This window comes from Hetaerina americana, unplaced genomic scaffold (genome assembly GCF_022747635.1).
Source record: "Hetaerina americana unplaced genomic scaffold, ioHetAmer1.1.p SCAF_22, whole genome shotgun sequence".
NCBI classification, from domain to species: Eukaryota; Metazoa; Arthropoda; class Insecta; order Odonata; family Calopterygidae; genus Hetaerina; species Hetaerina americana.
In genome coordinates, this window is record NW_027286786.1 from 4,959,282 (window position 1) to 4,984,755 (window position 25,474).

General features: G+C 44.7%; 1 protein-coding gene across 1 annotated transcript in view; it reads right to left on the reverse strand.

Moving 5' to 3' along the window:
- Positions 1-550: 550 nt before the first annotated feature.
- The window catches only part of LOC139689333 (high-affinity choline transporter 1-like), a 172,589-nt gene continuing 147,665 nt past the window's right edge, over positions 551-25,474 (reverse strand). The window contains exon 8 of the mRNA XM_071586416.1: positions 551-903. Within this exon, the coding sequence (XP_071442517.1) occupies positions 551-903 (353 nt within the window). The remainder of the gene's footprint in view (positions 904-25,474) is intronic.

Below are 25,474 nucleotides of genomic sequence, written 5' to 3' on the forward strand. Positions count from 1 at the left end.
AATGAATGGGATGGGAGGGGATGAAGGCCGGTGCGGCGGAGAGCGGCGGCGGCTGTTCCTTCCTCCCTAATCGCAACGGGTCGGCCATCCAGTCGGGAGGAATCTAGCATTGGTGGGGGGGGGGGTTTCGATCACATTATTTCAATATTGAACAATTCGAGCCGAGGGCGATGTGTTGAACGACTAGAAAACGATACGCGAACCGGAAGTGCGATATTAAGGATGATGCGCCTTTCATTTGTTTTGCCTCGGCCACCGTCACACCCTGAAAGACACGAAGGCACGGTGGAGTGGAGGCCATCTCGGTGGCGGACGCAGTACTAAGTCCAAATATTCTGGAGGAAAACAGGACGAAAGAAATCGGGAAGTTTGTCTCGAAAAAGACGGGGATGGAAATTAAAAAAAGGAGTGGTCACCAGGCACAAAGTTGTTTCTTCAATAACGGATATCCAAAATGAGTCACGCCTGCCTCTCATTCGGGCCGAGATGGACTCGATCGCTCCCATGAATCAGTGCGGACCTCTCCAGCAAAGGCTGCCCCGGGCGCGGCTCACGAGTCGGCCGCCGGTGGAGACCGGAGCGCCCACTGCCCCCCGCACTCTTCGAGATCGCTCTCGGGGTCCTCCGAGAAGCGGACCCTGGCCACGGGGGGCGCGGTCGGGCCCCGGGGGTGGTCTGCGGGAGGCGGGTCTTTCTCCGCCGAGCCGAAGCACCCGAGGAAGTCATAGCGAGGGCTGAGGGGGCCGCGCAGCAGAAGGGCCCTGGCGGCGAGGGAGGCGGCCAGGTGCGCCACCAGGGCCGACGCCATGGCAATGGTGCGGTGAGGGGCGCCTTGGCGGCCCGTCTCCGGGTCGAACAGCGGGTAGCGCAGCAGAGCGGGAAAGGCGAGGCCAGGGTCACCTGCTGGAGAAAAAAACGGTCGAGCGGAGGTTGCCACCCCTCTGTGGCCGCCCGCCTGGGGCCTCGGGGGCGGCGGCCGTCGCCTTGCCGCTCCGCCAAACGACCCCACCGGCCCGAAATTATTTAGCGAAATGGGACTGAGGGGGAAAGGAGGTGATCCATTCGACAGAATATTTAATTCGATATGCTGGCCATAAATTCTATGATAGTAAAAACCTAGTCTCCCTTCACCAAGCATCAAAAGTGTCTCCAGAAACCAATTTTATTTATTTATTCATCGACTTAATTGGGCGAGGTTGAGACCTATGGTCCCTCCTTCCACCTAACCCTTACATTACAGACATTATATTGAAGACAACCACATACAACCAAGCCCTAGATGGAGGGAAATCCACCTAGGCGGGGATCGAACCCACGACCTCTAGGTTGGTAGGCGAGGACGTCACCTCGCCGCCACCGGCATTGTCACGGAGTGTACTGGCGGAACTTATCATCCAATTACATCCTTGACAGTCATTATAGCAGATAGTTTACAGTTTTTGATTTCGGACGTGGCAGCCTAACTTTTAATTTTAATTTAATGTAGTTGAGGTATCCTCTCTGGTGAAGAGGACATGGCGTTGTGTAAAATGCACAAACGTCCATCAAATGGAGAGAAAGAAGGGTGAATCGAATCTTCCGACGACAGGTCGTTGTTGCACTTCTCGTGGCGGGATGGGCGAAACCGTTGATTTTATTGCGAATCTAATGACTAAGGGCTTCCCTCGCGGATTTATGCAATCACCTTTGATGGCTCCCGGTTGGGTGAGCTCCCGTTCGACGTCCCTCATCCGACGGTCCCTGCGTATTTGCATCGACTTCCGCCCGACTCGTCGGCGGTCGCCGTGGGCAGAGGCTGGTGCAGGCGAAGGGAGTCTTCGGGAACATCTTCTGTGTAGCCCCGCTCTCTAACGGCACTTTGCCAGGCGTGAGAGATGTAATGCTCTTCATGAAGAACTAGTAATGATCATCGGCGAGGATTAGAAACCACACGGAACGAAGTTCAAATTATTCCGATTCTCACATTGCTAATCATATCACAGTTTATTTCACAATTTTTTTGTTTGTATACTGAAAATTTGACATCATCTCTCCTACCGTGGTACGATGGGTGTAATAATACATCTTCAACATCACTTCTAAAGAGACGACCTTCCAATGTACGAGTATGCAAGAGCTTCAATCTGTAGTTAACCTTCGCTCCATAGAGTGATTCCCAGCCTAGCTGCTCTAATATTTTGGATACGCTACTAAGTTTATCATTACAACGTTTTAGAAATCTATCTCCTCTATGCTGAACGCAAATCCAATTCGACAAGCAATCCAACCACGTGGGGATCCCATTAATACTTGCAGCATATTCTTAATGAGGCCTGACCAGCGACTGATAATATTTCTATTTGACTTTTCATCACTTTTACCAAGTACTCTTCTAATTAATCCTAGTTTTTTGTTATTTTGTCCGCATATTCCCGGCATTTCTATTTGACATTTTCATCGCATTTACCGAACACTCATCAAATAAATTATTCATTCTTCTAAAATAGTTTCAAATTGAGCATGATCTTACGAACATTTTTTTCGTAATATTATTTAGATTTTTTACCCGCATTCGTAGCAATTTTAATATGTTGAAATATTTGCCATAGATAGATAGATAGAGGTCTTTATTGTCCTAATATAAAAGGTATCATAACTCAAAGACAAATGGAGAAGGGAAAATAAGGATGAATCCAATGAGGATGATTTTTTACATCAATTTTCCTTGATGTGCATTTAAGTTGAACCTTAAAAGCTTTCCTGTATCCTTAATATCTTGACTATTAAATACTATTAAATATTCATTCATTCCGTCCCACGCTTAATAATTATCACTCTTGTGTTCACGATGAAAATATCTGTGACGCATGGTGATCCGAGGGAAACCTTTCGAACGCGCAGCCGCACCTGTGATTATTTTCTTTGTCGACCCCTGGGGCTCCGACCCGTCGACCGGTGGCGCTCGGGTGCGTGGGAGGGGGGTGAGCGGAAAGGGGATCGGCTTGGGGGTGCAGCTGGGGGATCATTTTACGAGTGCCGCTCACCGCCATGCTTCTTCCCTTTAGTGCTTCTCTTGTCGCCGTGTCCATCATTCCCTGGATCATTTCCCTTCCCGGTTATTTTAGCTCAATTTTAACCTAAGCATGCCGGGCAATAAGGTAAATCTGAATTTTTCTGAGATGTTCTACTTGAATTCCTTCACACATGATCAAAAGTCTCCGACATTCCCGGACAGGCTTCCCCATCTCTTCGGGACCTGACGTCCCATTGTCCCGAAAATGCGCTTAGGACACGCCACGCCTGCAGCATCAGTGGAATTTAATCATATGTTAATTATCATAATTTGAATGGAATATTTGATAAACTGTATAAAAAACTATCAAAAGTATGACTCTTTTGTGATTGGTCTGTGGATGTAGCGACATCTACCCATCATATTAAAATATTTGTCGTAGCGCTGAAATGAAATGCACCATATGCAGCTCCAAAACCAACGAAGAAAAGAAATCACACCCTGATTTTCCTTCATTTGCATGTAAGTTCAATAAATAGATAAAGAACGTACTACGGCCGAATGAATGGAATGAATATAAAACCCAAAGCCGTACTCTTAAGGGCACTAATAGGTGGAAAAAAGAAGGGGGGTTTACAGGGAGCGAGAAAGTTATAGCAATCACTCAATCACTCCGGTATATGTAGGCACATTGACCGTCGTGAATCGCAAACACACAACACTCAGGGTTTACGGGGCGGGAAGCCCGACGCCAGTGACCCGTCACTCAGACAAATGAAATATAAAATAAATAGTTCTAACAATTACTCCATCGATCAGGTATTTGCAAAACAAATTGACCTTCACAAGTCGCAACCACACACACACTCAGGGTTTACGGGGCGGGAAGCCCGACGCAAGTGACCCGTCATTCAGACCAATGAAATATTAAATAAATAATTATAACAATTACTCCCTCGATCAGGTATTTGCAAAACAAATTGACCTTCACAAGTCGCAACCACACACACACACTCAGGGTTTACGGGGTTGGAAACCCGACGCCAGTGACCCGTCACTCAAACTAGGAAGACACTGTAAGCACAGTGCTGGTGGGGAAATAGTGCCGAAAAACCTGACACCAGGTGTTTCGCCTGCTAAGCAGGCCTCTTCAGAGAAGAATGATGAAATGATCCCCTGCTTAACTATTACTTATATATTTCGGCTCCGACTAATTTCATCATTCTTCTCTGAAGAGGCCTGCTTAGCAGGCGAAACACCTGGTGTCAGGTTTTTCGGCACTATTTCCCCACCAGCACTGTGCTTACAGTGTCTTCCTAGTTTGAGTGACGGGTCACTGGCGTCGGGTTTCCAACCCCGTAAACCCTGAGTGTTGTGTGTTTGCGATTCACGACGGTCAATGTGCCTACATATACCGGAGTGATTGAGTGATTGCTATAACTTTCTCGCTCCCTGTAAACCCCCCTTCTTTAATTCCACCTATTAGTGCCCTCAAGAGTACGGCTTTGGGTTTTATATTCATTCCCCTGTAAGTTCAATCCTTGTCTGACTAACAATTACGTCTTCGCAGCGAATGCATCGTCAGCGGGTCATGCCGGAGAAGGGAGGGGGCCTCGGGCTTGATTGTGTTTTGAGGGTATCATCAGTCCGCATAATATTATTCATTTGGATTGGCGATGTTATTTGGCATTGCATATACAATGAGAGAAAAGAAGCACCAGCCGCAGAAGACATCCAATCATTTGCAATCTTAACTACACTGGAATATCGAGATGTCTCCGCCAAGGCTCCCCCCCCCGCCCCGGGGCCACTGCATTTTCGGAATCCATCTTTGTGCTGTTTACTCTCGTGGCGATGAGTGCTCCATTCCGCATTCCGCTCGCTCCATCGCACTCGCATGCACGAAGAGGTCCGGCTGCCGATAGACTGGGTTGCCTTGGTGCGTCGTTGTTGTCAGTAGGATGCATCAGCTGGGATGGTTTACGAGAGGCGCCATGGGCATGCACTTTCCTTGCTCCATCTCAGCACTAATGCGGTGGAATCATATGCCCGGCTCGCGGCCGATCACCAAAGATCCAATCGTAAATCATAAATCCCTCTCATCCCACCGAAATGGCGCCGCTTTTTCAAGTAAGGACATTGTCCTTCGTATAATTTTACATCTATGAAACGGATTTCATTGTTTTATTCATCCGTATTTCGTGGCGTCAAGGTTTTTATTCACAATGGGTAAACACAAGGATAAATCAAATATTATTATATCAATTCGCTCGAAGGAAGAGGATGAGGAGGATTGTGATTGGTTGCGCGGGGGGGGGGAGGCTTAGCATTCGGGAAGGCCTTCTTCCTTCCCCCCCCCCTTCCTCTCCGCCCCCTCCAATTCCAAGGCCGTCACGGCCCCCCGCGCGGTTTCCCCCTCTACCAGGGAATTACCCGACATTCCGCGCAAGGAGGTAAACGAAGGGCGCCTTTGAAAAGAATCGCTCGAGTAAACAAAAGAGTCGTTTTGAAGGAGTTCTTGTGCTTTTACAAAATGCCTCTGGCTAATTGGTTCCGGTTGGTCTCTCCCTGTGTGTGCCTCTGAGCTAGTGACGGGCGCTCTCTCGGCCAAAGGTGTGCCCCCGCCGCCTGGAAGGCTGAATGCTCCAGTTGACGCACCCTTGTTGCTGCTGCTGTCTTGAAAGATTCTCGGATTGTAGCGTTAGAGTGTGGGGTTTGTGGTGCGGGAGGAGTCGACCGACACACTTGAACAAATAGAAGACCAACGGTTCCAATGGGGATCAAATAGAGCTGGATTATCGATTTCATAGTACTGCAAAAGTGATGTTTGAATAACACATTATTGGAGTGGGTTGATTTTCTTCAAAGAGCCCTCAAAACCCCGCCCCTGAATGTCAGCTTGTCAAAGGCACTCAATAAGGTCTTTAAATTTGTGTTGTCAACTTCTTTTCATTTCACACACACATATATACACAGACACACACACACATTTATACATTTATACATTTATATGTGTGTGTGTGTGTCCGTATATATATATATATATATATATATATATATATATATATATATATATATATATATATATATATATATATATATTGGAATCCGGAAATGTGAAATGAAGTGGGCTCCAAAGAAACAGTCGCTCGCCAATATTTTGGAAACGCGTTCAATACGAACGTAAAATTCCGAAATTTCTACCGAACGCTCAAATAATATACACCTACGTGTAGAGTGTAGAGATAGAGAAATTGCTGATTTTAATCATTGCTATCAAATGCATGTTTATCTTTAATTTCAGACTTCACGCTCTTGTTCAAAACCGAGAACTATGGCCAAACTAAATCGGTTTGTACTTTTCCACAGACTTTTCTGCGGAAAAGTACAAACTCTTTTATTATGGAAATCCAACAATTACACGAAGTGAAGCCTGAAAGTGTACAGTATATACCAAGGCCAAGTTTCACTCCGCCATCTTCTGCAGCTGACGGCTGTCTTGCCTCGGATACTAATGACGGACTCAGTGTCATCCACGATAAGTGCTTCCTAGAGAGAACCCAACGATAAGGAAAACAATGTTGGCAGGCAAGTGCACACTTGCTTCGGAGAAAATACGTAATATATATCGCGAGTAAACGGGCCAACAGTACGCATGGACGTAGCCTATTATTTTGTTTATTCTGTTGCTTAATACTAAACATGCAATTATTCCCATCTTTATGGAATATCAAGTCTAACTTTGTGAATTGTTTAAAATCTAGTTTTACCGACCGATGTATTTACTATATTTGCTTAAGTGATTTCCATTGAGAATGCGTATTTTGAACATGATTGTTTAACTTTGCTTTTTTGAACCTTTTAAAAGTCGTTAACCGAAAAAAGTTTGAGGTGTATCTTAATGGATCGCAATGGCGTCAATCCGATCCTCAACTGTCGGCACGGCGCAAGTTCCCACTTCCGTCGAAGGAGGGCGCACCTTATCAATCCCGGCACTTTTATCGAGTCTTTCCGTGGGCGTCAAGCATTATTGATAACCGCGAGTGGAACAGCCGAAGTGGCGCCACTTCATTTTGCGTGGTCGCCATTGTCAATACCAAGGCCGTGGAAATCAGTGGGCCGCGGGCGAGACGCACGTGGTTTCCGTGCGTCCCTTTGTGTCTCCCTGAAAATCAAGAGGTCGAGGGATTTCTCTCCATATTTTATTCCTGTTTGACGGCGCTTATTTGTTTACGGCACTTGACCCCCGGCCGGACTCAGTTTCGTGGCCATTCGTTTCGTGGAGTACAACCGCCATTCAGCCACCCCCCTTCCGTTATTTGAAGTGCGATTCATTTACCTTCATTATCCACTTTACTGCCCAAAGGTTATAGTAATCCTGATTGCCTCACGATGGATTTATGTACATATTTTGTCTGAGGTGTTATATGCACCTTTTTATTAGTGTTTTAAGGACGGCCCATGTTTGGTCGCTCCCCCTTTCATTTGGGGCTGGATCGAAATTTCCTCATGCTTCGTGTACACGCACGTCCCGTGGGGGCAAAGCATTGCACCCGTATTTACGGGTTATTTCGTTGTTTGAGAAGTTATTGTGCAGGGTTAGAAATGGATTTTATTGGCTTGCTGTCTGTCTTTTCACTGCCTCTGGATCGTTCGTGAGTCCATTACGCGGACAAGGCATCGCAGGAGGTAGCACGACCAGGGTGCGGGAGGGTAGCGGAGTGGCGGTTCAGAGCGTAGGCTTCCTGGTAATTATTGAGGTAAACTCCCGAGGACATGAAGCTCTCGGAAAGCACTCGTACACAGCAACGAAAGCCGTACTACGCGCGATCACATTCCGAATGCCTACGAACATGAAGTGTCACACAAAATAATATTATCACAATAAATCGCCGAGATATAAAAAAAAGAAAATATCCGATATAGAACAAATATTTGTGAGTAAAAAGCAAGGCTTTGGATTGGAAAGTTGGTTTGTGGAAGGTATAGCAGTGAACATGATTTTCCCGAGAGGTTTCATCGTATGAAGGAAAGGGAAACCTAGGTGCAGGAGTATTCATTGTAGTCAACTTGCGAATCACTTCTTGTCGTATCGTTCTGAATGCGAACACAATGGATAGAAAGTGTTTGGTGTAACGTGAGCTATTATAAGCTTAAAAAGCGGAAATTTCGGAGGGCTAAAATCACGTGCCTTGACCGTGATTCGAATCCGGATCCCTCGATGTCCGGCCGAGTGCTTTAGGTAGCTAAGCTACCGAGGCGTCGTTTTACACTCTGAAATTTTTGAGGGAGTTAAAGGCACAAGAAGTTATACCAAAATACCGTACATACAATGTCACAGGCATTGGTAATCGTGCCCGTAGCGCCACCGTCCACGTGGTAAAAGCCAATGTTTTAAACACAAAGATTTTTACCTTATGATTCAAAAACTCTGTATTTTAATGCATATTACTGGATGAATTCGTTAAACGTTACCCTCACGGCATCTCCTGTAGTTCTTTGAATCTTTTAGCAGCTTATAAATACGTTAACTCCAAAGACCCCCGGACACCAACATGAATTTTCTCTCGTTCGTGTACTTTGGTCTCTTTCGTTGACCATTTCCCCGTGAAGGCGGCAGTTATTATTTGACATGATGCAGAACGAGCACCTCAGCATAGGGCTGTTGATATCGCTATTTATTTTGGAACCCTGCAAGCCACCAGGCTAGGATGAGTGGCGAAGGGTAATAACACAATACTTTTCTCCCGGTAGCGCGGTCGGACAACGTTATTATGATACCTTAATTATTGCGGGTAAAGTACCATCTTAAATCCATCTGTTCTACACTTAATCTCTCTAATTTTATTTACATTATCTCTTACCGTAGTACGATGGGAGTAATAATAAATTTTCAGCATCACCGCCAAAGAGACGTCCTTCCAATATACGCGAGAAGAGGTTTAATCAGTAATTTAACCTTCGCTCCGTCAGTTATTCCCAGTCTAGCTCCTCTAATGTTTTAGATACGCTAATATGTTAATCATGACAACGTTTTATAAATGTAGCTCCTCTACGCTGCCAGCGATCCAATTCGGCAATCAATCCAACTTCATTAGAATCCCATTCATACTGTGAGTGTATTCTAAATGAGGCCTAACCAACGACAGATAACATTTCTCTTTGACCTTTTCATCACTTTCACTAAGTACTCTTCTAATTAATCCTAGTTTTTTGTTAATTTGTCCGCATATTCCCGGTATGTTTCACCCAGGAGAGATTGTGAGTGAGGGTAAAGCCTAGATATTTAATTGAGTCTACAAATTCCATTTCGGTGTTCCCAATGCAATAGGCGTTCGGGAGGGAATTGCTCTTTTTTAAAAATGTATGACTACGTTTTTTTTAAGTTTAATTCAAATTGCCATGTGTCGCACCAACGTTGCATGACGTTAAGGTCATCTGATAAAGCAGCTGTGTCCTTCATAAGCGCCGGGTGATGCGCTATGATTCATGGGTATGGAATAATTTGCTGTTCCAATGGCGCAGATATATTCTAAGGTGTAATTAATGAAAACCAAATGTGAAAGATTAGTTCCTAAACATATGCAAACTCATTTATGTCTCTAAACAATGCTCGGTAAACACCTTTTGCTATTATCTTGAATAATCAGTCAACATGAATACAGGACACAACTTCATAAGACGAAGGACCGTGATAAATATCATAACCCACAACACACAAATGTATCGTTATACGCGGTCTGTTAAAAAAGTATCGCGAATTTTGAATTTTCGCGGGTTAGGATTATTTCATTTTCGATTTTTTGTGGCGTTATGCTAGTAATTATGCCTCTCACTTATGCCGAAAAGTTAATTGCTGCGGGCAGTTTTGCTTGGACGTGTTTTGACTTGTCTTCGATTTTGGCCTGTTCCAAAAAATGGATTAAAGAATCTGAATCAAATTTTGTGTGAAACACGGAATTAAGTGCGCGGACGCATTCAAAATTTTGGCTGTGGCATATGGAGAAGCTACCTTGGATCGAAGAGACGTTTATCGGTGGTGAAAGATGTTCTAAGAGGGCCGAGAAGATGTGAACGACGAAGAGCGTGCCGGACGCCCGAGCACATCAACAACAGACGAAAGCATTGAAGAGAAGAAAATAGAATTAGCTAATCGTCGAATGACCGTTAGAGAAGTTGCTGAGGACCTAAACATATCGATTGACTCGTGCCATTCGATTTTTACCAATGATTTGGGCATGACATGGGTCGCCGCGCGCGAAGTTCGTACCAAAATTGCTCAATTTTGACCAAAAACAGCAACGCACTAACATTGCTAATAACGTGTTGGACTCTGTCCGCGACGAACAAAGTTTGCTCCAGAGGGTCATAAATGGTGACGATTTATGGTTATGACGTAGAAAGTAAAGCTCAATCATCCCAATGGAAGCTGCAGCACGAGCCAAGACCGAAAAAAGTGCGCCAAGTTCGGTCGAATGTGAAAATTTGCTTACAGTGATCTTCGAGTACAGGGGCGTGGTGCATCATGAGTTCTTTTCACAGGGTAGAACGGTAAATAAGGAACCTGCGAGTATTGCGCAATTTGCGCGAAGCAATCCGCCACAAACTGCCGGGTTTGTGGAAGAACAAAAATTGGCTTTTACACCATGACAACACCCCTGCTCACACATCGTTATTTGTGCGCGGATATTTGGCCAAAAACAATACACTAATGATGCCGCAGCCACCGTATTCCCCAGATCTGGCCCCCAGTGACCTTTTTCTTGTTCCCGAAACTGAAGATTCCCATGAAAGGACTACGCTACGCTACGATTGACGAGATGAAAACTGTATCGAAGGAGGAGCTGAATAAGATCACAAAAAATGATTTTTTGAAGTGCTTCGAGGATTGGAAAAAAACGTTGGCATTAGTGTATAATATCTAACGGGGATTACTTTGAAGGGGACAAAATAGCTATTCACGAATAAATAAATAATTTTTGAAAAAACATAGAAGTCGTGAAAATTTTTGAACAGCCCTCGTATGTTCTATTCAGGCATTTTTCGATGTCCCGTTCTATATTACACACGCCGTTCCTTCTCCTGCACTAAGGTTAAAAATAAATTACTTTAAGTGAGCTGTAAGGAAAAATTACTCCCTCCCAACGATTTCTTCCACACTGCCATGCCCTTGTATACTTTTTTCGCCTCCACCAAACTCGCAAATTGATTCGTACGTTCTCTTCCGCTCCCGAGATTTAATAAAACTCGTTTCGAGAGTGTCTTTGGCTGCGCTCCTGTCTCGCTTCTCTTCTCCCCCTTAACCTCTTCCCTTAGAAAACATGTATCATGCGTCGGTGCTTCCCCTCGGTCGTCTTCATTGTTTGCCGATGCAGGAATGATTGAAACCCCCCTCCGATCATAACTCTCCTATTGTCGAGATGGAGTTTTAAAGTAGTGACTTCTCCCTCTAATTCTACATCTACGCAATACCTTGCAAGTCAGTGTGGCGGGGGTTGTTAGGTTACCACCCGTAAAAAATTATAAAACCACAAGCCAAACCAAAAATTCATGCCAATTCACGCCCACAGAGGCGTATATATTCATTAAAAATACATATAACTTGTAAAAATGCAAATACATAAACTATCAACTAACACACACATGCATCTATCAATAAACATTATTACTTCACCCACCTCTACAGGGAGGAGACGCATCCAGACATCCGTGCCTTTGAGCCCTTGCGGAAAGTGAAGGCAAGACTCATCAGTTCTCTGGCCTTTCTCTTAAGATGCCGCGATGAAGAAGCCATTCCTACTTTTGCCGTTGTTCGGTTCGCCGTGAGAACTCCGGCAGCCGAAAGAATCTTGAAGTGCACCGGACTTGCCCCGGTGCGTGAACGCATCCATAAAAAACGACGAACCCTCGATTGGAACGGCAAGGAATTGAAATCGCTGCATCTTCATCTCACAGCGAAACTCTCTCCAATGGATTGGGACTGCATCGACCGTGCGACCACTGCTAATGGTGAACTACTTCTGAGAAAGGATACAGAGAGATAGAAGAATAAATTCGCCAGACTGCGCAGCACCAAAGCGATCAGAATGCCGCTGGACCGTAGCAGAACGGTCATCAATTTGACCGACACGGTATTGGACGAACCCACCCTTTCAGTCCTCTCAAAAGGACTAAATTTTGCACCGGCCCCTCGGTCCATTCCTTACTCAGACTTCATTGGAGGAATTGAACAGGCGGTCCGGAAGCTTCCCAGCGAAGCAGTAGAGGAAGTGAGGAATGAAGTAACCATGGTCCTAAAAAGGGCCTTGCCGCCAAAACCTAACATCTCCGAGGAGGAAGGAGAAGCACTCCAAACTTTGCGTAGGCATACGGGCATCGTGGTATTACCTGCGGATAAGGGCAACGCTACGGTTATCATGAGCAAGGAGGAATACCATAGTAAAATACGAGACATTCTCTCAGACAAAGCTTACGTAAGGCTGTCCCGTGACCCGACGGATGCTGTCATGAGGAATACGAACACTCTCATAAAGAAGACCGAGTTTCCTGCCGAAATTGCTAAAACTTTGAGGCCACAAGCACTAGACCCCCAGAGGTTATACGGATTACCCAAGATTCACAAAATAGGAGCACCCCTGAGACCAATTGTGAGTGCCATCAGCTCCCCCACCTACAACCTAGCGAAGCACCACACCGGCGCTCTGTCGCCACATGTAGGCTGCTGTGAGCATCATCTGAGAAACTCTGCAGGTTTTGTAAAAATCCTGGATGAAATCCATATAGCAGAAGGGGATATCCTGGTGAGTTTGGACGTGGTATCCCTTTTCACACGGGTCCCCCTGACTGATACTTTACGCTTCTTGGACGCCAAGTTCGACGCTGCCACGGCGATGCCATTTCGTCACGTCTTGACCTCCACATACTTCCTGTATGATGGGCAATAATACTTCGAGAAAGCAGATGGAGTGGCAATGGGATCTCCCCTCTCCCCCGCCATAGCAAACTTCTTCATGGAAGACTTAGAAGAAAAGGCACTAAAATCAGCCCCGCTCCGCCCAAAACGTTTTTTCCGTTATGTAGACGACACCTTTGTGATTTGGCCACATGGGAAGGATGCACTTAATGAATTCCTGGTGAACATGAATCGCCAGCACCCCAACATATCCTTCACCATGGAATTGGAAATCGACGCCAAACTCCCTTTTCTTGACATCCTGGTCCAATGTAAGAGCAATGGCACACTCGGACATAGTGTGTATAGGAAGCCGACGCACACCGGGCTGTATCTCAATGGAAACAGCCACCACCACCCATCCCAAAGGCGAGCAGTGCTGAACTTACTCTTTCAACGAGCCAGGGTCATCGCTGACGAAAATAGCTTGCCGGCGGAGATTAACCACCTGAAAACCACCTTCCTCCAGAATGGGTTTAGTGGACGCGAAATCTCCTTGGCCCCAAAAAGGTCCTTCGACCCGCAACCACGCACGGCGGAGGAAAAAGAAAAACCATTAGCTAGGGCCTGCTTGCCGTACTTCACCTCGATCTCCGGGAAAATATCCAGGATACTGGCGAGGCATAAAATCAAGGCAATCCATAAACCACCGGGGAAAATCAGAAACTTGCTGGTCAGAGCGAAGGACCCAATCGGCCTAAAGACCCCGGGCATATACCAAGTCCCGTGTACCTGCGGAGATGCCTACATTGGAGAGACAGGGCGGACCACCGAGACCAGGTTGAAGGAGAATAAAAGACATTGACGACTAGGGCAGGTGGAAAAATCAGCCATCGCCGAACACAGCATCGGGATGGAGGACTCAATTGATTTCAACGGGACCAAGCTACTAGCCCGCGCCGGTGGTTACTAGGACCGCATCATCAAGGAGTCTATCAAAATTAGAATGGCAGGACGGATTTTCAACAGGGGTTCCGGCTATTCCCTCGGCCACACATGGAAACCTGTGCAAATGGAGGTGAGAAAAAGAAAGGAGCAAAGCACAACGACCCGGCGGCCAATCATGAAGCTCCCCCTCGTCGGACCAATCAGAAGTCACCTGAACCCGAGCGCGCATGTATATAAGACAGCCTAAAACCTAACTATACTATAGCATGCTGCTTTTTTACATGTTTGTACTAGAAATGGTGGTGATGGTGGTATGCATTCCTCTTCAGTCCGATGTTACCATGCAAAAATTGCAGGTCTCTTTTGGCCCGTTCGATTATAACCGGGCAAATTATTATTTCAATTTTTCTGGGGTACCTTATTTTCAAACCCCCAATACAATTTCGTTGAACTTTTCTACAAAATATGAGTTACATGCACTTCCTTTTCGTCGTTCTCCCCTTTCCCACTATATCTTCTGTTGATAAATCTATCCAATATTTTCCTAATCGGTTCCTCGTGGAGATATCTCCCAATTTGTTTGACGCTATGCAAATATCCAAATATAGTCTCTTCCAGTTCGCGTCTTTCCTCGGCATAAGTTGGGCAATAAAGGACTCTCTCTGTGCATTGCCGTGTCCTCCTCCATCATGCATTCACACGTCCCCTTCTTTTTTCCCCTATTTTCTTGAGGTATGATCTAAACTCCCCGTGTCCTGTTAAAATGTGCGTAATTCTTTTGTAAGTGTTTAATTAAATCTTTATTCTTTCCTTCACGCTAGGTAGGAATTGTCTGGTTGTTTTCCCCTTTTCTAAGGTTTCCCATTCCCGTTCCCACATATCCAGGAAATACACTCTCATAACCTTCCTGTTCCTGCTCCATTTCTCAGTTGGAGACAAAGCTACATCTCCTAGAGTAGCCTCTTCCATCTGCTTCATCCGTGCCTTGATTCTTCTTTCCTCTATTGAGAACGTTATCGGCTGTATCCCAGTTATTATTTGGGGAGCTTCATTACAGACCGTATTGTAGCTCCCGGATCTTGCAATTAGGCAAGATCTTTGGGCCACCTCCAGTTTCCTCTGGATTTTTCTGTAGTTCAGCCTCTCTCACCTCACAGCCGTATGCTAATGCTGGGATGGTGATTAAGTTGTAAATAGTTCTTAGGCTATTTGTGGTCATGCCAAATCTGTTTCTACACAGCCTTCTTAAGCAGGTAAATATTTTCTTGACATTGCCTGCTGCGTAATTTGCAGGTTCTTGGAATGTTAGTCTGGCATCGAATTCAATACCCATGTATCTAAATGTGGAGGCACTTTCGATGTTTTGACCTTAGATTTTTATAGTTTGGTTTCGTAACAATTTTTTCCCGAATACGACGTACTTAGTCTTATTAACAGACATTTTTAATTTTAATTTCGCACTCCATGACTCCACTATATGGTAACATACCTTTGCAATGTTTTCTATTTCTCTCCTGGAATTTGCAGGCATTGTGATCACAACGTCATCAGTGTAGGCTGTCCATCTGCAGTTTCCAGGAAGGGGTTGATTCAGTAAATCGTTCATGGAGATGTTCCAAAGAAAAGGACCGAGTATGGATCCCTGTGGTGCCCCTTTTGTAATGTTCTTTTCAACTTCCAGATTATTTAGTTGTATTTTGGTGGTTTCTATTCAAGAAATAATTTTTACTATTTACTAATACTTTTATACTATTTGTCCCGGGATTTTATAACTTTTGAGCTGGTTTATGCAATGGGCTACCACAATGAATCGAATGCTACTTCGTAATATATGAATAAGGCCACCTTATACTTATATTTACGATTTTTGATTTATAGCAGCAGTTTCATTGCCGCGGCTGCGGTGGATCCGCCTCTACGGAATCCAAATTGGCTTATGTGGAGTAGATCCTCCTCACCAACTGCTTCTTCAATTTTCATTTTGATGATTCTATCGAGATTTTTCCCCATTTCGGGTAGTATTATTATGGGTCTGTATGTCTTAGCATCAGAGGGGTATTTTTCCTTATATTTCAAGATGGTGCATAGGACACCATTTCCCATGCCGCAGGGAAGTATTTGTTTCTGCAACAGTCCTGTAGCAATCGAGTTCAATAGTTGAGGATAAACGGCTCGGCTGCTTTGATCAATTCAGCGTTTATGCCATCAATGCCTGGGGACCTCGAGAATTTCGCCCGGCTTTTTTCCTTGCTTTTTTGCACTTGATGTTCATAGTTCTCCTTTGCCTCAAATTATCTTCTTTTGTTGATGTACGTTCTTTGTGGCTAATACTTTTCTGGTATGTTCTCCGTAGGTTTCTACAATTTTTCTTAAGCCTATGAAATTGCTCATTCCTTCACACTGTTTCGTTTCGTCGTGTTCTGGTCAGAGGGGTCGAGGCCAGAGCGGAACCTTGCAGCGCCTCCATAAGTGATCTCACTCGGGCATCGATGTTGTTATTGCTTGGATCCCATGGCAACAATTCACATTTGTACCAAGTGCTCTGCAATAATATCTCCGTACATTTGTTCCAGTTTGCTGCTTCGATATTTAAATCTTCCTTGTTGACAGTTGTCATTTTTTTTGTAGTCGTGCCAAACTGGTATATGAATAATCTGTATTCACTGATGAATATTTTGGCATGAATCTCCCATCTGCACACGTCTCGTATTAATGCCGAGTCCAATAAGCAGTGACAAGTTCATTTGCATGTCGGAATTTTTTTCTGTGACTTTGATCCATGCGTGGTGCGTGACTTATATCTCTTCGTGCGCTGTGTATGCCTGGCCCCTGCCACACACCTCCCCGCTGGCTTGCCGGGTATTATGTATGGATATCGATGGTCCGGTCCTCATCCATTCTTTTAACATGCCCGAAGCAGCGTTGCCCACTTCTTTGGTGATCGCCCGAACGGTGTCTCCTGCCCTCATTCTTTCACGACCCACCGCTCATCCCTTGCCCTTCCTCCCCTATTTTTACCTCAAGACCACCCATTCAATTATTCTTAGCAGTAATCTTTCTCGATCTCAGTCTCCCCATCCGTTGGTGTATAAGCAATGCAATATCTTCGAATGCCTTGAGCAAAGCCAATTGACTGTTGCGGCGTCGAGCCATTGCAATACCAAACCTTTCCCATCACTTGGAACCAACCGTCCAATCGCTGCTTAATCATTTCCACTCCGCCCCCATCTCAGGCTGTCCTCTCACATTTCCACCAATGGCGCGAGTAACATTGTAGGTTTCTTGGTGGAATTCCATTTCCCGATCGAGAGCGCCCGTCGCGGCAACCGAGGCGCTTGATCGACTTGTACGATCAATGCCAAATAGGGCGAACCAAGTCCCCAAGACCTTGCAGCAGCCTCTCTCACTCATAGCATCCCTGCCATTCGCTTTCGGCACCAAATATGTCGTGGCACTTCAATGTTTCGGTTCATTTTCTCCAGCACGAGCCACGAGAAAAACCGAGCCATAGAGGTACCCCAGGTTCCCTTTCCCTCTTCTATTTCCCCTCTCCTGACCTCTTCCAAAGCAGGCAACCGCTCTCCCCGCTCCTCCATTGGAAGCAGCGCGAACCAAGCGCGCGCACACCCTAATTGACCGCGCATTCATTCGTGTTTTAGAAGAATGCGTGCCATGCACACGCGCATTTTCACGCGCCATCGACAGCTATCTCAGAATTGAAAATACTGTGAATCTTCAACTGGCATAAGGCGTACTACGTATATTAGCGCACGGGTTATTGAAAGCGATTTCATTCCACGTTGACAGCAGTTAATCGTTATCTCAATAATGATTTCATTTGTTTTGAGTGAAATAACATTATTCAGAGTTGATTTTATTCTTTTCCACAAAAAACTTGAAAATGGTAGCCAATAACTCCATGGAGTCAAAACTCGATGCATCTGAGCTGTCCAGGTACCGAAAATTGGCGTTAAATTAGGTTTTAGTTATTTTTATAATTTTGCTTATAAATCAATTTATATTTTTGTTTTGTGTAATTATCACTACAAAACCTTTCTGATATTGTAACAGAAAATTGGTGCGGTTTTCGAAATCAACTAGCTAGCATTAACTGCTTATAAACATATATTAGTTAAAGTTCTATTAAGCGCCCTGGGAGAGACCGTTAGGGTGTGGGGCAGGGGTTGATTTCACACCAGACTACCCTTGACTCAATACACCTTTCCCGCCTAGCGCCGTTGGACGAAATTTATTTTATTCTGATCTATTATCGTTCGTCGGAGGTATGGCATCTTAAATCCATCTGCTCTACTCTTAATCTCTCTAATTGCATTGACATGACCTCTCCTACCGTAGTACGATGGGGGTAAGAATACATTTTCAGCATCACTGCTAAAGCAACATATATCTAGATAAAATCTCTAGATAATCCCATCTTTTCCAACCTCATTGTGTAAGCTGAGGTCCAATTCTCTGACAGAAACTATTCAGGAAGAGTTGTCGATGCGAAAACACACGCACACACACAAAACACCTTCACCACTCCAACTCATGCTTTCATCGATTCGGGGACTTCACCCTGCTCCTAATCCACGGAACGAGTATTTAAGTATTTTTAGCACACTGCAAGCCACCGCTCCCGCGCTACGGGAGCGGTGATAGCACTCACCGCTCCCGTAGCGCGGTCGGACAACGTTAATATGATCCCCTATAGTTTGTGGAAAAAATGGCATCTTAAATCTCCCTGTTCTGCACTCAATACCTCTTATATTACTGGCATGATCACTCCTACCGTAATGCGATGGGGCTAATAATACATTTTCAACATAGTTGCGAAAGATACGTCCTTCCAATTGATGCAAGGAGAGATTCAATCTGTAATTTAACCTTCGCTCCGTGAGTATTTCCCAGCCTAGCTGCTATAATATTTTGGATGCGCTACTAAGTTTAGCATAACAACGTTTTACAAATCTAGCTTCTCAACGCTCCATGTGATCCAATTTGGCAATCAATCCAACTTCATTAGAATCCCATTCATACTGTCAGTGTATTCTAAATGAGGCCTCCACAACGACAGATAATATTTCTCTTTGACCTTTTCATCACTTTTACTAAGTACGCATCCAATTAATCCTAGTTTTTTGTTAATTTGTCCGCATATTCCCGGTATGCGTTTCACCTAGGAGAGATGAGGAGTGAGGGTAACGCCTAGGTATTTTGTTGAGTCTACACATTCCATTTCGGTGTTCCCAATGCAGCAGGCGTTCGGGAGGGAATTGCTCTTTTTTCAAAAATTTATGACTACGCACTTTTTTAAGTTTAATTGTAATTGCCAAGTGTCGCACCAGCGTTGTATGACACTAAGGTCAGCTGATAAAGCTGCTGTGTTGTCAGCATCACGAATATCACGGTGAACCACTGAATCGCCGGAAAATAGGGGTATCTTACTACTGACTCCGGAGTCAATATCGTTAATATGAAGTAGGAATAAAAGAGGTCCGATGACACTTCCCTGGGGAGCATCTGAAGTGACCTTTGCTGCATTAGATTAGTGGATACTACTGCGTATCCAATAACGCTCCGATTTTTTGTCTCATTTCACCAAAATAACAGATTTTTTTATTGCGGCTGTATTCAACCCATTCTATGTCTCCATGCTTTCTAATCGGACGAGCAACAGATACCACTTGTAAAAATGTTGTTGAATTCGTATTTTAAGTTAGTCCTCTGCTAGACGGAACGAAATATTATTCATAAATACTGGAATATGTGCTGCAAATCATTACTCTGAAGTGAGTTCAAAGAGGTGCGACCGCTAGTTGAGCCCGTGAGCCCTTTTGAGTCTCGATGATACGAGATCTGTCCGGGAAGATGCATCCATGCAATGTTTTGGGAAAAATAGCCTCTCTGGAACAGTGAGGAGGCCTTGGTTGTCCCCTTGGAAGTATGCTCCCCTCGGGACCTCTTCCACTTATCTCAGCGTCTTTTCCACTCTTCAAAAACAATCGGCAAAGCCCTTTTTCAGAATGTTCACCAGCGGCCTCGTCCTCGCATTCCCCTACATAACGGTGACCCATTGGTGGGAAGAATGAGTAGTAGGTGGTAGTAGTTGATTTAGGGGAGGCGACCGACAGTGAGGTCGTTTGCGCCATTAAGGAGGAATGGGAAAGGAGGAAGGGTGGAGAGAAACCCGGCGTCGGTATTAGCCTATCGTTGACGAAATGCGCCAAGGGATGGCACGGATTAACGCCCAATCTTACGGGCGGTGTAATCTCCACAAATCACCTCAATTAGGGATCGGGATACCATTGAAAAAGATCTCACGTATCCAGGATTCCAACCCGGGCCCTCTAGGTAGGAAGCCAGTGCGCTATCCAACAATTAATCCCCAGGAAGATTGGGCTTATGTCTCTGGGTCATAGTCGCAGGACCATGACTCCTCTGACTTCAGTCTAGTCCTCTGCAACTGCAGCACTAAATTTTTGTGGTAGACGAGATGAAAGAGATTGGGACGAGGCAGTTGATGGCCGTTCCGGAAAAGGAACGCCGAGCTGCTGGCACAATAATGGACAAATACTCATCGGGCGTGCTAACTTGCACAGCAGCGTGATGGAGACATTATCGAAGTTTTGAAGTAATTGAATGGAAGGGATATGAAAAATAAACCGCAGTATGATTATCCTTGGGTACTCTACCACATACATTCGGCTTTGGATCAACACCAACTCAACAGCCATGCGTGCCTCAATCAAAAGATATCCTGATACTCAAAACTACAGCAAACCCTTCTTCGATTCCGCATGCTTCCTTAATGCCTTTCTTCTGCCCAACATGCTCCCATTCCCTTTTAATGTCCCTTCCTTGCTTGCCCAATATTCTCCCCTCTCTCACAGTCTTCAACATCCCACTGTCGATCATTATGCCCTTCATCCATTTTTCCTGCTTCCCGTCGACTTCTCTCGGCAATCCCCTCTCCTCCTCTCCCACACCACACCCAGCACTTCCTCATTTGTTTCCCTTTATGCCCACTTCACCTTCTCCATCCTTAGGGTGGATTAGGTGGTAGAAGAGACTCCATAGTCTCAATCTCGCCCTAAAATAATCCATCTGTCGATCTATCCTTCTCCACACACACATTTCAAAGGCCTCCTACCTATGCTCACCATCCTGCTTCGGTGATCCTGTTTCCACGCCGAACATAATTACGTTCTATATCAAAGTTTTATCCAGCCTCTTCTTAGCATCTTCACTCAACGTCACTGTCATCAATTCCATTCTCCTTGTGAAGGCTTCTTTGCTTGATGCGATTCTACTTCTGATGTGTCTGTTACTTTGACCATCTTAGTCGAGATCTCTTCCATGATAGGTAAACTCCTCCAACTGTTCTTATTTATTCCCTCCAATCTTAACGTTTAAAATTCAAAGGTAGTATATGTAGATACACCTACATAATACTCCGCAAGCTGCCGCAAGGGCATGTGGCGGGGGGTGCTTGGTCACCACCCGTAAAAGAGAATGAAACCGCATGCAAAACCAGCAAATTCATGCAAATCTACTGTCACAGAAATGTACATATTCATGCAAAAAACAATTTAACTCACACGCATGCAAATGTATCTACAATAAACTAACATACACATGCACCTACCAATATACCCTTTATTTGCCCCTGCCGGCCCCGGTGGCGGCGGAGTTACGTCCTCGCCTACCAACCCAGAGGTCGCGTGTTCGATTCCCGCCTAGGTGGATTTTCCTCCATCTAGGGCTTGGTTGTATGTGATTGTCTTCAATGTAATGTCTGTAATGTAAGGGTTAGGTGGAAGACCATAAGTCTCAACCTCGCCCAATTAAGTTGATAAATAAATAAAATAAATATGTCTACGCAACATTTAATCCTGTCCTGATTTGTAAATAACACTTCTTTACAATTAATATTATGAATTTACTTACTTGCTATCATGATTCCTGACAGTCCGGAGAAAGAACGAGTATTTGCATCTATCTGTGTGTGGGGTCTATCTCGCTTATTGTATCTTTGCGGCCTCATCTACCTGAGTAGTGGGGGGACATACTGATTCCTTTTGTGTCATAGTTAAACTCGTTTGTTCTAAACCTATCTAAAAGTCTAAGCCTCGCTTGTTCTCTTCGCATGCGACTCCCAACCTAATTTTGGTCTGTAGTGCCGAACGCAACCTTCCTCCGTCTCGAAAACTTGAAACCAAAGTAGTCAACCATAATTACGGCCTAATAGGTCCTAATAAAATCTTGCCTGTCTTTTGAGTGTTCCACCGTCGTTTTCTCAGGATGATCTGCTGCTCGAAACTTATCGCATTACTTGGGTGAAACTGGAGGTGCCCTGAGGGTCACCTGGAATCGATCCTTGGCCTTTGGTCGGCAGGTCAATGCTCTAAAACACCTTTTAAAAAACGAAAAGAGAAGAAAATGGGATAATCTCACAACCAGGAATTGGTGGAATGACAACGAAGAAGTAGTACCACCTATGCAGATAAGTAGGTCGTACAGATATGCTCGTCAAGTTGGGAGAGCCAACCAGTTCCGCCATCCATTAGACCCATCGTGGAATTGAATAATTTTGCGTTGCTGTCGATTTCTCATTGCGCCCGTTGAAATACCGTTCGTGGTTATGCAAAGAGTCGCACAAAGTCTTGTTTTGACTTGTCATGGTACTAGAACGTGAAACCCTGACGGAGGGATTGTTTATTTCCCGCGGCAGCCACCCGGGCGCAGAGAAGCAACAACGGAGACATGTCGGGGGTCCATCGAATCAGTCGATTGCCAATGCTCTCAGGGGTGGCGTGGGGGGGGGAGGACCACATTCTGTGTCCTGGTTGTGTGATATGCATACCAATCCTTCTCGGGAGACTAGCGGGTCGCTGGCTGCTCCCCGCGATAACCGGATCTTCCGGGGCAGCGCGCAGGGCCGCTGCCCGGGGCCGGATCGGTCAATTGCTCCATTGGCATCCATTCTCCTTCCTCTCGCTCACCGCCGCATTCCAGAAAAATCATGAATCACTTTTTCCTCTCGCCATCCAAGGACGCGAAGGACGGATAATTGATCTCACAATTTCACGCCCACGATTTCGACTGAACTCATTATTACTTTATTGTTTTAAATTGGCGACCTCAGGTTTCGAAAAAAATATACATAACTGGTTCGCACCCCTCGGCAATTGGTGCCGTCATGACTTCCCAAGGTAACGAGGATTGCGCGGTTTTCAATTCCGCCATTCCCCCCCCCCTCCCCCACCCGCCCACTTCTCTTGAACGCGCGGCACCCTTATGACATTATTCCAGCGGCTTTTAGCAAGTTTCAGATCACGCGAGCTAAACAATTGCACTAAAGGAACCATTATGGCCCTACACTAGTTAGGTAGATCAGACCACAAAGATAAGATAAGGGACGTAGACCCCAGTAAAGATAGCTACAAATACTCGTTTTTCCCCGGACAATCGGGATTTGTAATTGTAAGAAATCTAGGTCACTATGAAAATAGCAAATACATTCATTTTACGAGTACGAACAAGATTAAACGCTGCATAGACATAAAGTATATTCGTAGGTGTACCCGTGCATCGGTAAAATAAAAGAGTGTTAAGATAACTAAGGACATGTCCCGGATAGAACACAACCGAAACAATTGCGGCATAGCAAATAATAAGTTAGGATTCATAAGAAGAAAATTTAGAAATTACAATGAGTGGGTCCAGGAGTTTAATCATTTCACGTTATTTAGGCCCTTATCCTGAGTATGCTGCAAGTAAATGGGATCCTTACGAGGTAGACTAAATCTTGGAACTAGATCGAGTGCAACGTAGAGCAGCTAGGTTTGTGACAAGTTGTTTAATGTACAAGGTAGCAGTGTCACGACACTAATGGAAGAATTAGGGTGGGAGCCACTAGTTGACCGTAGATTGAAATACAGGTTAAATTTACTGCGTAAATTTTGTGGCAGATCACTTTTATGAGGATTATTGAGTCACATTCGAGGCCACGGCTTACATTATAGATCAGATCACGTACGTAAAATCAGCTTGGTAGATAATGGTTGGTAGACATACGCCATTGCGGCGAATTGCGGTGTATTATGTGGTTTTAGATGTAGATACTATTCGCATAGCACGGCTCGTCATTTCATGTCATCGTCGACATGATTTTCGTCTGAAGTAAGGATCGTGCGATGGAATTAAATTGTAGGGTGAGTCCTGTCGCCGTTTTTTCAACATGGACAATTGAAATCCTCCCTTTTCTAGTCTGCGCAAGTGTACTTCCCTCGGGTGCGACCATTCGCGAATATAGCGGTCTGATCTTCCCTCATTCCCTGAAATCCGTACTTAGTGAGCCCAGCGGCATGAAACATATGACAGTGGTCACTTTGGACGGTAGCAAACCTGTCTCCTAAGGAAGACATTATCTCTTATATGTCTCAGACGTCAGTAGATGTAAATTCATCATGATAACTAATGAGAGACTCTTGCAGACATAGAATTTTATTTTAATTCTCGTATCTTAAGCTTCGACTACACGTTGGGCACCTTTTAAGTTGAAGTTTAGGGGAAGCCTGTATCGGGAAAATAAATTCGCATTGGAATATTTATTTTTGGGGTCCAGCAATTTGAGAAAGCAGTCTTTGGCAAACCTGGAAGCTGTTTGTCGATGCTGATTATTCTTTTCCTCTGTTGCATGTTGCCTTGGCGCTAATGATTGCTCAATTTCCCGTGAAACCGGACGGCAAAAATTGCCTTCCGCCTTGCTATACGGATGTAAGAATTTTTTCCATTCAGGACTTGAATGTATACGATTTTAGTTAGAATGAAGCAATTCTAAGAGCCATAACTATTAGAAGAGTAATGGTTTGAACAGTATTTTTATCTAATCACATTCATGTCTGTCAGCCATGTCGTAGGCGATGCCGAGTGAAAGTAAAGAGTACATTTACTTTCCAACGCTGCGAATCGAGAAATGGTTGGCCAAGAGCGTTCCTTGGAGCACGTGGGTCACGTGACATGGTTGAGTGCGCTTCACGGAGAGGATTCCTTCAAAGAATAGGCGAGAGAAGAATGGTTCGATGGCAGAAGGATAATAGCGGACATGTTTAATGTATATCGAGGGACGGATTATTATGCTCGTGAATAGAAAAATATAATGCCGAGGGTACTCGAGCTGAATACATTGGATTTCAATTCAATATTCAACTGAGAGGAATGAAAACACTAATCGTTGTATTCGATGGTAATGGCTTGAAATTACGAAAGGAAATGAATGAAGGAGCCAGTTGTTTCTCGTTTCGAGCCAATTACGCGTTCTCATGCGTAACTGGAAATTGAAAGTGGAGAACGGAAGTAAAACTTTATCAATTCTTTCGAAACTATTATATTACTATGATAGTCCCATCCACATTGACGGCTACTCTCGGCACAAGAAGTATGTTTCTTGTGATTTAGAGCTCAAATAAACATCCACATTAAATTGCATCTTGAGAGTAACTTCTTTTGACATTGTATTGCAATTGGAGCAACGAGAGGAATTCTCTAAATCGCTTCCATACAGGGTTCGTCCGGAAAATAAGTGTACTGAGCTCAGGAAAAAAAATTTATTACACTTTTACATATCTTAAGCTAAT